The following is a 15,983-nucleotide window of genomic DNA, read 5'->3' on the forward strand; positions in this document are numbered from 1 at the left end:
TAAGATTAAAAACATACTTTTTTCGTACTTAATTACAATAAATATCAAATACTTAAGTATTAAGTATACTTTAAGTACTTTTACTCAAGTAATATTCCAAATGGTGACTTCAACTTCTACCAAAGTCATTTTCTGTTAAGATATCTGTACTTTTACTTGAGTATGACTTTCAGGTACTTTATACACCACTGTTTTTAGGGCATAACTGTATTTATGGAGTTGTTACCCTGCATCATATAGATGACATATCAAGATGACGTACATGTCTTGGGGTGGAACAAGTGTATTAACTGCATACAAATATGTTTTCATTACTAATTAATTAAGTCAGTACATTAAACTCATAGCCCTTATACATATATATAAAAATCTATTTATTTAGACAGGAGAACAGGAGATTTTTCAGGTGCTCCCATTTGCCTCAGGGCCAATCGCAGGTCCAAACGAACAGGTGACGAAAAGCTTCAGTACAACATCAGTGAACTGATGTCAAATGAGATGTTGTCAGGCCATATCTCCGTAAAACTAATTTCCTCTCCTGTCTGCTGTTATACTGTGCTCGTAACACATGCTCTTCAAATGCACGCACAAATGCACCTGCGCTGCATATCATTTCATATTAAGTGCAATTATATACAAAAGGTTGAAAGAAAACACAATGCATGGCAGATCCGTGTCAAGTTTAGCGGCAGCAGCTCTTAAAGAAATAGCACCCAGCAAACCTAATAACCCAGCAGCTGTGATGTTTTTTAATCCAAAAAAAGGAGGAAATCAATAACTTTTGTAGCTTTAAGGACCTAAATTCAGTGTTTGATAACTTCATTGAATTTCTATATATTTCCTACTTGCTGCAGGGCACAGGTATGAGGTATTTATTATAATGGGTTTATCTGAAGATTGTTTTGAGTTAAATTAAAAGTTGTTATTTTTTAAAAGTCTAGTAAATGTTAAAATTGATAGCTCTCATTTATAATTGAATGTTGAATGGCTATAATCAATGGTCAATTTCACAGAGACTTCAGTATTCGTATAATCGCCTTCAGTCAAAAAAAAGATGCCACTAAACAAAAATAAATAAATATATATACTGCCTTTATGTTGTTGTACACTGATTTGAAGATTGCATGTGAAATTATTGCAATATAAAAGTATATTTAAAAACTTAAATGTTTGGTGTTATTAATTGCAATTTATTTCAGAAAAAAATTATGAATAATTAATTGACAGCACTATATATATATATATATATATATATATATATATATATATATATATATATATATATATATATATTTATATATAGTGCTGTCATATATATATATATATATATATATATATGTGTGTGTGTGTGTGTATATATATATATATATATATATATATATATATATATATATATATGTATATATATATATACTGTACATATGTATGAAATATAGGTACCTTTCTCCCCCACAAATGGCAGCGACCAGGTGAAGACATCCATAAAATTTGGCAGCCAGTAAGGATGAGGGGAGCAGTTAAACTGCCGGATGTTCATTACATTGTTCTCATACTTCAGGACGGCAGCTGAGGAAGTGAATAATAATAAAAAGTGAGCCTCCAGCTTATGAAAATTTACGAATCAATAATATGAGAAATAATTTCAACAGAGCGTGGCTTCCTGAGCCGCTGGGTTTGTTTCCTAAACGACTAATTCAAGTGGAATCGTCCTCTACATTTTAGGCTGAAACATGGTGTACACACAATGATATGACAAAACCCAAGCTAAATGAGCTTTATAAGAAAGAACATGTCTATCAAACATGGTGTTAATAGTTCTGGATATACAGTATATCAATTTTGTATGTGGCTGAACATTCATCTTCACAAAAAAGCCTCCACTAGATGGTACTGCTGAGAGGTTGACCCTGTTCCATCAGCGGATGATAAGACCACATGGATGGAGTCACTCAAGCTGATAGTCCTGCCCACGCTATCATCCAGCTCTCTGTTCCCATCACAATGCTCCACTTTTCTCGCACATATGGAAAAACACGACTCACCTTTATTATTGTAAACATCAAGGTAGTTTGGCGCAGAGAAGATGGTAATTAGGGAAGGGAAGCCAGTGGTCTGACTCTTCCTGTACATCCGGTACCTTTTAGAAGAGAGTGAAAGACAAAACACTTTAATTTACTTTTTATAGACAAAATGTGCAGAAAACAATGTGTGTGTATGAAAAAAGTGTACCCTTAGTACCTTATCTACACCTAAAGGGTGCATATTAATACACAAAAATTGAAATACAGAGCGAAATACTGGTAATACATACCCTGCATCTTGTGCTTCATGCGCTCGAATGATTGATAACAAGTTATTATTTTGTAGGAAGTCACAGACAGCCGGATAACTGCAACACAAAGATTAAGAGAAGGAAAGGAGAATGAGAGAGAAAATAGGAGCCAACATTCAGAAACTGTGGGTGGACCGGTCTCATTAATGTTGTATTGTTTTTCAATGCTTTCCACCGTCAGCCAACCAAAACATTCCTGTGTGAATGGAGCGCGGGGTGCAGTTCAACATATGTCCAGCAGGGGCAGCGTGGCCTCAACTGTTGTTGTGCAGCATTATCATGTTGTTAACAGATATCCTGAGAAAGAAATCCGTTTTTTTTTTAAGTTCATAGCTCATATATCTATAGAATAGGTACAGAAAACATCCAACATGATTTGAGTTTCAATTAAATGACTTTTTCAAAATATTGTGATATTTAAACTTTTCAGAAGATTATTTTTTGGTAAGAAAGAAGGCTTTAAAGCAAGGAAGTATTTGAAAAAAGTACTAAACGGCTTTGGGTAAGTAAAAAAAAAAATTCCATGAAGCGCTGAAAATGACAACAGAATTAAAAACAATGAAGAGTTATTAAACTAATAATTTTATATTTGTTTATTATACATATGGAAACAATATATTTTATTGCAAAATATGCATAAATACACATATAGTAATGTATTTTTTACAGCATACCAACTGTCACCTCAATTACGTTATTATCGTTGGCATTCCCCGCAGAGCATTTCTGACACAATTTGCTCACAAAGACTGTCTGATAAGTGGAATCAGAAGAAACGGAACTCAGTATGGGTTTATGGGTTTATAATTTAAATTAAATTAAATTAATGTCAGAAATTAATGTCAGAAGTCACAAAATTTTTTATTTTAATTTCCAGGACCCTGACTGTTGCTCTCTGCCGCAATCAAAAAACTGATTTACCAAATTATCCTTTTATTTCCACCCATATTCCAAACATGTAACTTTTACTTTTTTTTGTGTGGAACAGACAAGGAGTTGTTAGGCAGAATGTTCATGCTGCTCTTTTCCATACAATGAAAATGAATAGGGATGGATGCTGTCAAGCTTCACTGTTAGAAAGCGCTAACATATGTTTGCCTACAACCCAGAGAGTGTGTAAAGGAGGGTGTGAGCTGCTCTCAGTCTTTCTCTCTCTCATGTAGTCGGCTAATGAGGGGGCACTGCTGCTTTACCGCTGCTCTTTACCAATCACTTCTTCCTCTGCATCTGTCTTACTCTCTAGTTATCACTCCCTCCAGTTTGAGAAGAGGAAAAACGGGTCGTCATAGCAACACCACACTGCAGAGCCCTTGGGGATTGTGGGATAGATCGCAAAGCTGAGTTGCCGCTGCTGGCCGCAGTGTAAGCTCTTCACCCACTCTTTCTGCTGACTACAGTACGATGCAAGAGGCTGAAAGGGCATCCCCCCATCTCCTCTTCTGACAGCTTCACCCTAATCACACATGACCAGACGTTTGATCAGCAGAAAATCTGGTCCACTTCAACTTAAAGGGCTAGTTCACCCAAAAATGACAATTCAATTAATTAATTTATTGTCCCTTTGCAGGCAGTTTGACAGACAGACAAGCTGACCAATCAGTGTCTTTCTGCGGTTGAAACAAGGTACTTTCTGATGTTCATCCATGTTCTTTTTGTGCTATAACTAGAAAAGAGGAAGAGATGATCGCTTCACATGCTGCTTAAACTGAGGTGCTGCAGCGATCTGTCACAACATGAATTTCTTAAAAAAATGACAAAGTTTTTAAGCTGAGACTTGGTTTCATACCTACAGTTACCTCCTCTTTCTTGTATGTTGGCGTGTTGTCAGTTTTCTCTTTGCTCCAGGATGTTATTTTGACTGCATGAGAGCATGCCTTGTAGAATATTGCAACATCAACTGGAGAGGGTCTTTTCAAAGGGTCAGTTAACATTATGCTAAAAATTCTTAATTTATATTGAACTTGTATTGAATATTCTGTATAAAATGCTCATGAATAATATATATATATATATATATATATATATATATATATATATATATATATATATATATATATATATATATATATATATATATATATATTTTTTTTTTATACTAATTTATACTTATATTTACACAAATTGCTTCTTCTATTCTCTAAATATTCTCTCTTCATTTGTGCAAACACTCCATGGAGAGTGCAAGTGCATAAAGGCAATCACATAAACAAACAGAGTGAATGGAGTGAAAGAGGAGTGATTAAACTCCAACATGGTGATTCAGGGAGGTGGGCAGCTCGAAGAACACTGACAACACAGATTAAAACAAATGGCTTCTGTGCGCCTTGCATAACAGAGATGTGTGTGGGTATGTATCTGTCTAAGTAGCATATGCAGCGCTGTGTCTATGTGTGATGAATTCAGTGGTGTGTGTTCTGTAACATGGCTGCCTCTGGTATTATGCATATAACACAGAGACACACTAATGAATGTAGGGCTCCAAACCACTGGGCAATATCTGCAATTTACACCAGACACTAAACACTGGATAGATAGACAGACCGACAGATAGACAGATAGATATATCCTGTTAAGATTCAGAAGACTACATGCTAATGCTAATGCTAAAACACAAACATTTAAATGCTGAAAAAAACAGACTGACTCAGAAACATACACCAGTGTACTGTTGTTCGATCAAATTTTCAGCAGAGTGTGTGAAATATTAAGAGGCTGTTGCTCTATGCAGAACAGAAAACAACATCAACCCTGAGCTCCTGGAGAGACCCAACAACCCCCCACCAGCCCAGCTGTCCCCACACATACATACACACAAATATATCCGCCCACATATGTGCACATTATGTTACACAACATCAATGCACACACATATGCACATTCCTAGCATCGTGGCAGTGAAATTAAGACATACATTTAGAATCTCACAGAACTGTGGGATAAAAAGCTTCGATTGCAATTTATTAGGGGTGTAACGGTTCACAAAATTCACGGTTCGGTTCGATACGATACACTGATGTCACGGTTCGGTTCGGTTCGGGTCGATACGTTTTAGATACAGCAAAATGTAAAAACATCTCAACTTTTCAGAATGCCGCAAGCGCACCGCGGGTCATGTGACAAGAACCAACCAATCAGCTTCATCCTTTCCCGTAACAACGTTGAGAGCTCAGCCAAGATGAAGGAACAGCTGATCATAGTTGTATATGGATTGCAATTTTGAAATAAATTCAGTAGCAGAGCTACTGCAAGCGATTTTTAGAGCTGCAAATCCATTTATCCTTCGCTGAAATTTCCGCGTCTCATGGAGAGAGCACGTCATTGTTGCTTAGCAAAGACAGACGCCTCAGGAGAAAGACGCACTTAGCGTTTTCCACGCGTTTTTAGGAGCGATATGTGAACGGCCCCTAAGGCGCTCGCTCACTCAGCACGCGCTGAAGGCTCGTTGCAAAATGTCTAATGCATTTAACAGACCAGAAATATAAGATCCTAAAATAACCAACAGGTCTGGTGTTTGGGTTGGATTCCCTGTAAGCTATAGTGTCTAAATGCTGCAGGGATAGTTTGCTGCGTGCATGTTTCTCCTTTTTTTCGTCTTTTCCCAGATAGTACTGACGCATATATCCCAGATATTCCCGCTGTTTTTTTTTTGTTTTTTTTTGTAATCCCGCTGGTGTACCCTGTCATGTTGCAGATGCGACATACCGTTGTTTATTTATCCACCACTCTCTTGCCATCACCATTATAGCTTAAAGGGAATCCAAAGTGCACCCAAACACCAGACCTGTTGGTTATTGGAGGATCTTCTCATTTCTAGTCTGTTAAACGCATTGGCTATTTTGCAACGAGCCTTCAGCGCGTACTGAGTGAGCGAGCGCCTGCTGAGTAGCCTAACAACATAAACATATAAGATGGTGTTTTTTTCTTCTTCGGGAGTGTCAGGGGCGTTGCCTGTTACGTTGTTTGGGTTATTGGGCTACCTTGTTGAACGCATATCATTATATTTCTTTCTCTCTCTTTTTTTTTTTTCAAATATAATTAATTACTCCAACGAACCGTTCGGTATACATAATGCGTACCGCGTACCGAACCGAAAGCGTCGTACCGAACGGTTCAATACGAATACGCGTATCGTTACACCCCTACAATTTATATATATTTTTTTTATTCTGTGGCAGTAATAAGATTCCATAGGTTTCAAATGCCTCATTTAAAACCCTCTGAAAACATAATGTTTGTGAATTCTAATATCATGATTTTCTATATCTGTTGGTTAAAAGAGTGAACAAAAAATTATATATAAAATTTTTTAAATAACATATAACCGTTTTGTGGTGTTAAAGGTGCCATGTGTAAAAATTGAGGTAAAAATATCCCAAAAATGACCTACACGCATCAAAAGAATGAGAAGAAATAAGGGCGATGATGTCATTAAAAAAATGTCAAGTTATAGTGCTGCAGAGATATCAACCTTAATTAGCATTAGCATTACTAGCGCCGGCCCGACAGGTGTCGGCCATGGGAGGCGGTATGCGGGCAACATAACCACCAGCCAACCTGCAATACACGAATAACTCGCACGACTTGTTGGCGTACTTGCACCTGATGTCAATCGTGTGGACAGTACAGCACACTACTTCATTTCAGTTCAGGGAAGAGAGCGGAAGGATGGCTGAAACCCTTGGCAAGAGACCACCACCCGCTACAGCTACAGGGAAACAACTGCGCTCGGAATCACAAATCAAATCCGATAAGAAAAGGAGCCGAACCAGAGTCAACATCGTCACTGCTTTCCATCGCTGGAGACAACTGATAGACCTGAAAGAAATGAGGTTCAACTCCGAACTTGCAACATTTCTTTTGGATTGGTAACTTAGATGCTGTTAGTATTTTGCTAGAAGTTTGTTTTATATGTTTGTGTATTTTTTTTCGGTAAGTTATAACATAGAAATGTATCGAAGGCTGTGCGATAAACGTGCTAATGTTAACGATGGCTAACCGTAGCTGTGTTTGATAAATAGGTAGCTATAACTTACCCATTTTTTTATGTCATAACTAACCTGCTCTGTCTAGTCTGTTGGTCTTCGTGTCTTCTTTGCTTCGTGGTTTTTCTGTGCGTGAGAAAATTGATGTGTGGCATGAAAGCGTGTGAAAAGAGTCAATTGCGTGTGTCTCACGGTGAATGCTTGAGAGTTGGCAGCTCTGGTTACGTTGGTTGGCGCTAGCTTGATGATGTTGACAGAATGCTGTCTGTCAAATTAATTTAATTCAAATAATGTGTATATACAACTCAAAATGTAATATGAACAAAACGAATATGAACATATTCACTGGTAAAGGTGAAGGGGAGTAGCTTGAAGATGTCATGTTTCAAAATCACTTGACATTACCCAACGTTCCTCTGGAGGCAAAACGTCCTCTTAAGGGGGTCGCGCACCGGACGAGAAGCGCAGCGCCGCGTCACGCCACGTCTTTAAAATTCGAACACATTATTCTCTATGGGTGTACACACACCGGCGGCGCCATTCGGCGTCTGTCCGCGGCGCCCAGCTACAACTCAGGACGCTGTTCAAATTTCTGCCGCGCCACAGAGCGCCATCTGCATAGTTTTATATTAAAAAACCCAGATGTTATAAATTGAAACTGAAATTAAAATACAGTACACTTGTTTCATTCAAATAAAACATTACAAAGTGTTTGGTTACGTTTTCAGCTGCAGAGTTGCCTAGACAACAGATACAACAAAACAATAACAGACTTATTATGATAACACAGTCATTAATTAACGTTCAAAACTCAGCTTTTATCAATTAAAATCATATATTTAAAATAATAATAATAGATGAAGTTAAAACTTGTCCTACATGTGGCGCGACGCGGCGCTTCTCGTCCGGTGTGCGACCGCCTTTAGGCTTCGGCTATGGCTCTAGGGTTGTTGTGAAGGTAGGGGCGGAGCATAGAGACTATGCCGTATCACGTTTGTTACTCTGGAGTAGACCAATTCACTTTATTGAGGCATACTGCCCCCATCTGGTATGGAATGTGGAGTATGACTTGATTTTTTATTTTATTTTGAATGTCAGAGAACACATTATCCAAATTTTTATGCTAATTTGCACTGCGCTTGGTAGATTGCGTTGATCATTATGTACATTAGATGTTGCGTCTGTGTTCTTTAATTTGATTTAATTAAATTCTTTAATCTACTCTATTTTGGAATTGCAACCCTTGCGCTAATTTGCCCTATTTAGTCAAAATGGCCCCAAGACTGAAGTAATGGCTGCTGAAAATGCAGTTTTGCATCAGATAAATAACTTTATACAAAATAACAAACAAACAAACAAAAACAAAAAAACATAATGGGCCTCATTTATCAATCTAATGCAGAAACGAGTGCAAATCCATGCGCACAAGACAATTTAAGACACTTTACGTGTGATTCATTAAACATTCATATGCTGTCAAACTCATCGTAAGAATGAGCGCACGTTGATAAATGTGGTGGCAGAAAACAATCGTCATTTGAATATCACACCCCTTAAAACATCCCAGTTTTGAAGCTTCGCCCCAGAATTTCTGACACAGAGAAACGAAACACGGCCAAAAAGAAAAAGTAATCTTACGAAAGAGAAATTGATCTTACTCCATAAACACCTGTTAATCAAGTAATAGCAAACAATTAGGGTAAATTAATTTCTATAATTTATTTGTATATTAAAATAATGGTAGGCCTAAATATAAACAGCCAATTTAATTTCCCTCAATCTACAACAAATATTTTAAATTTAACGGTATTCAGAAAAGAACAAAAATGAAAAATAAGTAGTTATTAGGGGTGCACAATATATATCAGTCAATGATTAATGCGTATCTAGTCAGTAAAGCCGGTTCTCTAATAAGAGGTAAATACCATTAGGTGCCTGATTTCACATAGAGCAGCTGTTACTACAAGGAGCCGCTGTTAACTGACAGGCTGCACAAATCCAAGCTGATAATAAACATGAATTTGGGCAGCTTGTCAGTTAACAATTTGCATTAATCATCAGTCGAAATATATCATGCGCCCCTAATTATATATTAAATAAAACACAAGTAAGGCTATAATGGCATTTATTATAAACAGCATACAAATGTCAAGCAGAACTGGAATGGCATTGGGCTCAGGAGCCTGTCTAATTCCACAAGAATCCAAATGTTTCCATTTTTGCCATATTTGTAACATTTGTTTTGCATAACTATTATTCATTATGTAGACTAAACATGGCTTTATACTTCACTCATGCTCTAATATCTCTGTAAAATCCTTCACATGCGCAAAAATGTTTGTTTGGGCGCTGCATTCTACATTTACAGAGGACATTTTATAATAAACAGTGTAACTTTTGTTTGGTTGACTGCATTTTAGTTTGATGATGAATGGCTAAAATGTCAGGAAAAGGAAGAACTAATGTTTGTGTGTGCATGAGGTGCCTGTGCGATCAGATGGACTAAATCAAATGCAGATATAAATAAAAAAAATCAAATGCACAGTGCAAGTGTCACAAGAATGAACATAGCATATAGTTGTTGCAAAGTTTTTTGATTTTCCTTTTGTTAATCTGTTAATTATATTATAGCCTGTTATATATTTTGTGTGATCCTATTTATTTTATTCCTTTTATAGACTTAATTTTAGTTTTTCTTCTTTCACAGAGGCGCTGCAGGTGTACGATGTGATATTGAATCCTCATGTTCTTGTTAATTCTGCTATTCGGGCATATAAAGCTAAAGCCCTGCATAAAACCAAGAAAATTATAAAAATAAAGACATTCTAATCTTACTGGTTAATGATCGCCCAACGAGCTTTGGTTGATGGTCAGGACAATAAAAATTAACAAAATGCTGTCATTATACAATTGTCCACCATATTTACTATGCTGCGCACAAGTTCAGGTAACTCAAAAACTTGCGTACACGAGCTGAGACCAGACGTGATAGTTGATTGTAGCCACCGCTCATGTTCATATTATTAAATTCCCAGTTTTGCAATGAAACGACCGTACGCCCATTTTTTTATCGTATTTTTGTTTCGTAAATGAGGCCCTATATATTCAATTATAAGAATATTTCACAATATTATAAATTTACTATTAACATTATGCTGATGATCCCATTATAGGCTATTTAATGGCAGATTCTTTTGAAAACTTTTAGTATGACAGCATATTCCCACTCAGACACATCAAATCATGCACATAAGCACACAAAAACCACCCACCTGTAGAAATATGAGCATCCTCTGACTGTGTTGTGGGTAAAGTACTCTTGGCTCTTTTCATTGCCGAAGTCCTCCAAGGGATCGGACCAAAGCAAATCACACATAGGCCCGAATGCTGGGGGCTCCTTAAACCGGTCCAACTAGGCCACAGAGACACAAATATAATACAGAATACAGAAATACACACACATATACTGCTTTCTTGTAGCCACGCATGAAATCTTTCTCCTCCTACACACAGCGCTGCTGTTCATGCATGGCTTGGCAGTACCTTCTTTATGTCGTCTAAGGTCTGTATTTCTGGGGACAGGCCACCGTGGACACACAGGAACTGCTGGTTCATGAGAGCTGCCAAGGGCAGACAGTCAAATGCGCTCATACAGGCATCGTAAACCTGCTCTGAATACTTGATTTTACCTGATGGACAGTGAGGGAGAAAAATAGCAAGTGAGTACAAAGGAAAATAAGTGGGTTTGGTCACACTTTAGTTTGGGGACCAATTCTCACTATTAAATAATAGATCATCCAAAAATGAACATTTTGTCATCATTTACTCACCCGCATGTCGTTCAAAACCTGTATGAGTTACTTTCTTATGATGAACACAAAAGAAGATATTTTGAAAATTTTTGAAAAACCAAACAGTTGTTGTTTCATTACCAGCATTCTTCTAAATATCTGCTTTTATGATCAACATATAAGAAAGAAACTCATAAATGTTTGGAACGACATTAGTGTGTGATGACAAAATCTTAATTTTTGAGTGAACTACAGTATCCCTTTGACTATTAACCACAACTTATGTCTCAAACTTCTGTCTTGCTGCTTATTACTAGTTAGCAAGGTAGTTGTTAAATAAGTATAGATTAAAGGGGTGGTTGTTTCCGATTTCACTTTTTTAACATTAGTTAGTGTGTAATGTTGCTGTTTGAGGTTCCTCAAATCCCCCTGCTATGCACACGCTCTACATCTATCTATCTATCTATCTATCTATCTATCTATCTATCTATCTATCTATCTATCTATCTATCTATCTATCTATCTCATTCAGATCATCAGCTCGTCTCAGCTCCAACAATGAACTGCTACAATTATACACTTATTTTCACATAGCTATGAGAAGTATAAACATGGGCGCGCATACAGTTGCCATACTGTATTAAAGCTTTAATCAGGATAAAAGCTAACATTAGCAGTAGCATTTACAAATAACAGCATATCTAAAAGTATGAGACAACAACAAACAAAAAACATACCATTAAAGGCCGTGTTTGTACAGGTTCTGCACAATCCTCTTCACTAATATCCTCTGCATCTCGGTCGGGCTCAAAATGCTAAGCAGTATCAATCATATTGTTTACAACTGGATCACATGCACTGAGGCAAGGGCCGTGACGTTTCTGAACGCACACTTGCGGTTTAACGAATCTCAACACACTAACCAATCTGAGCCCATTGTGTATTTCTGAGAAAGGGGCTTCATAAAACCAGAAAACCGTCATCACATTTACAGGAGAAGAGACAGAGTGGTTTAGAATAAAGGTAAATTATGTAAACAATAATGCGTTTAAAAAAAACGAAGCATAAACCCATGTCAGACTGCACCCCATAAACACAATCAAGCCCCCCCCCCACAAAAAAAAAATATCAGTCAACCACCCCTTTAAGTGATCTTAAATATGATCATGCAGAATAAAACATTAATATGTGCTTTATAAGTACTAAAATACAGCCAATGTGCTAGTAACATTCATGCTAATAAGCAACTAGTTTATAGTGAAAATTGGTCCCTAAAGTTTCACCATAATTTTGTAAAGCCTACATTCTCTTATCAAGCCAGTATCTGTATCTCTGTTCTGCAAAGACATTGTAATGCTAGTATAAAATGAGAAGCAACGGATGTCACAATATGCTGCCGGGAGGAACAAAAGAGCCGTGGATAAATGCAACTGTCATTTATTAAATCCAACACACAGGGTAAATCCACACTTGGAAGTGAAGCCTGTATACAACTGGTAGTCCCATCAAATACAGCCTGAACGGACTGTGGCTTAAATACACAGGATAAGGAGGGAATTGGGAGAAACTGGGTCATGGAGTTGGGACATGGGGAAGGGAAAACACAAAGTCCAGGAGTGTGACATTACTCCCCCCTTCCAGGAGGGCACGTCCCATGTCGTAACAACAACAGAAGGAGGGACGGGTGGGAAGTCATGGAGGTAGGGCTGGCAACTCCAAGGGGCCGACCAACAGCGGCGGAGCAGGTGGTGGAGGAGCCCCGAGGTGGAGATGGAGAGTCCATGAGCCAGGGCATTGGGGAGGATCCGGAGGGCCGAGGCAGAACAGATGTCTCTAGCGACCAAGGTGGGGATCCAGAAGGCCGTGGTGGTGCCGGAGCTACAGAGGATCGAGGAGGAGCTGAAAAAATGGAGGAGTCTGACAGAGCTGGAGGGAAGGAGTGTCAAGGTGCAGCCAGAGGAGAGGACTCCCGAGGAAACAGATGGTCGAAGACAGATCAAGGCTTAGCTGGAGAGATGAGGGAGCCCAGTGGACCGATGTGCCACGGTGGAGAGGATGGCGCTAGGAGCCATGGTAGAACTGCTGGGTCTCAAAGGCTGGAGGCAGAGACCAAGGATTCTGCAGCCATTGTGATGATGGAGGATGACAGACCCGTGGACAGCAGTGGAGAGATCAGGAGAGGGTAAGTGGGTGTGCATTTGTGAGTCTCCGGGCTTAATTTGGAACCAGGAGCCCTCTCAGGGATGGATGTGGGAAAAGGAGCCTTCTCTGGGCTAGACAAGGGAACAGGAACTTTTTCTCTAGGCTAAACTCAGGAATGGGAGGGACAAAGTTAATCAACGGAGGAGGTTGTTAAACAAGTCAATTAAGTTTTCCTCCACTTTGTATTCTCCCAAATCCCTTTCCAGCTCATCCTCAGCCACGGCACAAGGGGCACAGCTCATCTCCACGCTCTCTCTGTACATGGCTTTCTCCTTTGTGGTGGGCGATGTAGACGGCTCTTGCACCTGTTCTGACGATCCTCAGTTCTTATGCACTTCTATGCTATGACTCATCGGTCGCGACAGGCTCCGGCTCTCCTTCAGCGGTGGGCTCAAGCTTGAACTCCATGTAGTGGGGAGATGTTGGGCTGGGCTCTGGGTCTGGCCGTGTTCCGGATTGGGTGTAGACAGTCTACAGACACCGGATGATTGCTTCCCTCCAGCTCAGTCCAGTGGTGTCAGGGAAGCCAACTGGGTGTTGGTAATTTGCCCCGATCCAGAACAGTGAATTCAGCATAGCTTTGTCGAACGGCATTAAAACGGTGAGCTGGCTGAACTCAACCACATACTCCAAAAAGGAAAAGTCCTTTCGGACAAGGGAAGTAAACTTCCATAGGAATACAAGGAAAACCGTATAAAAAACATGGAAAACAAAAACGGGGAGAAACACACAAAATTAACTGTTTGGTTCGGGTCTTAATGAAGTAAATGAATGACGGAGCCGTGGATAAAGGAAACTGTCATTTTATAAATCCAACAAGCATCCTGACAATCACAAACCGAACAGATTGGGGCTTAAATACACAGGGTAATGAGGGAATTGGGAGGAACACAGGTGAACAGAATGACTAATTGGGAGAAACTGGGTCATGGAGCACATGGGGAGGGAAAACACAACAAAGACAGTCCAGGGGTGTGACAGGATATGCATTAGGTGTGTAATTTTCTTCCTTTCTTGGTGAATTTTCATTCTTGCCAAAGAGAATGATGGGGAATTTATTTCAGTCTCCTCATAAACTGACTGGATGAGAATATTTTTTTTACTCAATCACTGTTCTATTTTATAAAAACTAAATACCATTAACAATTCACAGTTACTATTAAAGATAAATATAAAATTAGCTTCTACTAATTCTAATTCTGTTAAGATTATTTAATTGACACTTCATTAAAAGTCTGTGCTTAAAATAATGTAAATACAACATTGTTGTGGTATTCATGTGGATTCTTTATAATTATTTATTTTATTTTACTTTATTTCGACCTGAAAACCACTTTTAATGTCAGTCAAGCTTTCAAAAAGGCTGTTTTTGCTACTGTACTTTTAAGACAAGGAAAGAAAAGATGTTACGAATATTATTGTTTGTTTTTAGCATAATGGTGTAGTTTAACTGTAGTTGTTATCAATTCTGGTAATATTCTAATAACATCATTAGACATCATAGGCATGACTGAGACTGCATTGTTATCATTAAAGTTGTGAAGGTAAGTCATTATGACAAAGAAACAAGAAGTGACATCATGTTTTTTACAGTTATTTTGCAAAGACAAACTAATATTTGTAGCAAGCAACAGCTATTTTGTTATAACAGCACTTATCATGTTTTTCTCCGGTCTCATTAGATTCCTACTGGGACCAAACTTTAGCGGTCAGCCCCATGTGTCTCAGTGCGTCACAAACACACACACACACACACACAAGATAAACAGTGTCTCCAGACGGAGGAGGGTTTTTTTTTCTCTCAGTGTGTCGACGCGTGTCCTATTCTCATTATGTCTCAATACGCCACCTCTCAAAAGCATTTGTAACCATGGCGACAGGTCAGTGGAGTAGACACAGAAAGCGTTTGCCATCAACTCCGCACCTCTCCCTCCCACCTCACCTGTCTCTGCTCTTCGCCGCTCGGCCTCATGGGAAAGCTCCAGTCTGAAGCATTACCTCATACTCCACATCCTACCCCTCCTCCACCCTCAACTTCTCTGCATTATAAACCTCATTCTCTTTAAATGGAACGATTTGTCCTTTCAAGAACAATAGACATTATAGAAAATTTATTGATTTTATTATTTGAGCAATTTGAGGGTTAGGCTCTGTTATTCTAATATGATCATTTTCAATGAAATATAGGGAAATAGCCCTTTTAAATTTATTGTTCAGAAATGTGAATTCAAATTTACATATAAAACATATAAACATGACACACACACATATATATTTATATATATATATATATATAAAAATATATATATGTGTGTGTGTCGTGTTTATATGTTATATATATATTTATTCTAATTTATTATTTAATAAAAAATTATATAAAATAAACTACATATATATATATATATATATATATATATATATATATATATATATATATACACAAATATGATAAATCAATCTGTTCTATTTATACTGGAAAACTAACCTTTTTAATATAGGAAAATATAAGGATTTATGTACTCCTTTTAAAACATTAATCATTAAATCATGAATTGCTTAACAAATATACAAAAATATAAATATAAATTATATTAAATACATATAAACTACCTTTCTACAGTTTTGGGGATTTTTTTTTTTTTTTTTTTATATCTTATGCACAACAAGGCTGCATTT

General features: G+C 37.8%; 1 protein-coding gene across 2 annotated transcripts in view; it reads right to left on the minus strand.

Moving 5' to 3' along the window:
• The window catches only part of LOC127986572 (protein phosphatase 3 catalytic subunit alpha), a 63,956-nt gene that overhangs the window by 10,390 nt on the left and 37,583 nt on the right, over positions 1-15,983 (minus strand). For both annotated transcript variants that reach the window (XM_052588851.1, XM_052588850.1), the window contains exons 5-9: positions 10,858-11,003; positions 10,587-10,726; positions 2,312-2,389; positions 2,043-2,137; positions 1,441-1,566 (exon numbers count right to left, since the gene is read on the minus strand). In XM_052588851.1, the coding sequence (XP_052444811.1) occupies positions 1,441-1,566; positions 2,043-2,137; positions 2,312-2,389; positions 10,587-10,726; positions 10,858-11,003 (585 nt within the window). The remainder of the gene's footprint in view (positions 1-1,440; positions 1,567-2,042; positions 2,138-2,311; positions 2,390-10,586; positions 10,727-10,857; positions 11,004-15,983) is intronic.

Source organism: Carassius gibelio, chromosome B21 (genome assembly GCF_023724105.1).
Source record: "Carassius gibelio isolate Cgi1373 ecotype wild population from Czech Republic chromosome B21, carGib1.2-hapl.c, whole genome shotgun sequence".
Taxonomy (NCBI): Eukaryota; Metazoa; Chordata; class Actinopteri; order Cypriniformes; family Cyprinidae; genus Carassius; species Carassius gibelio.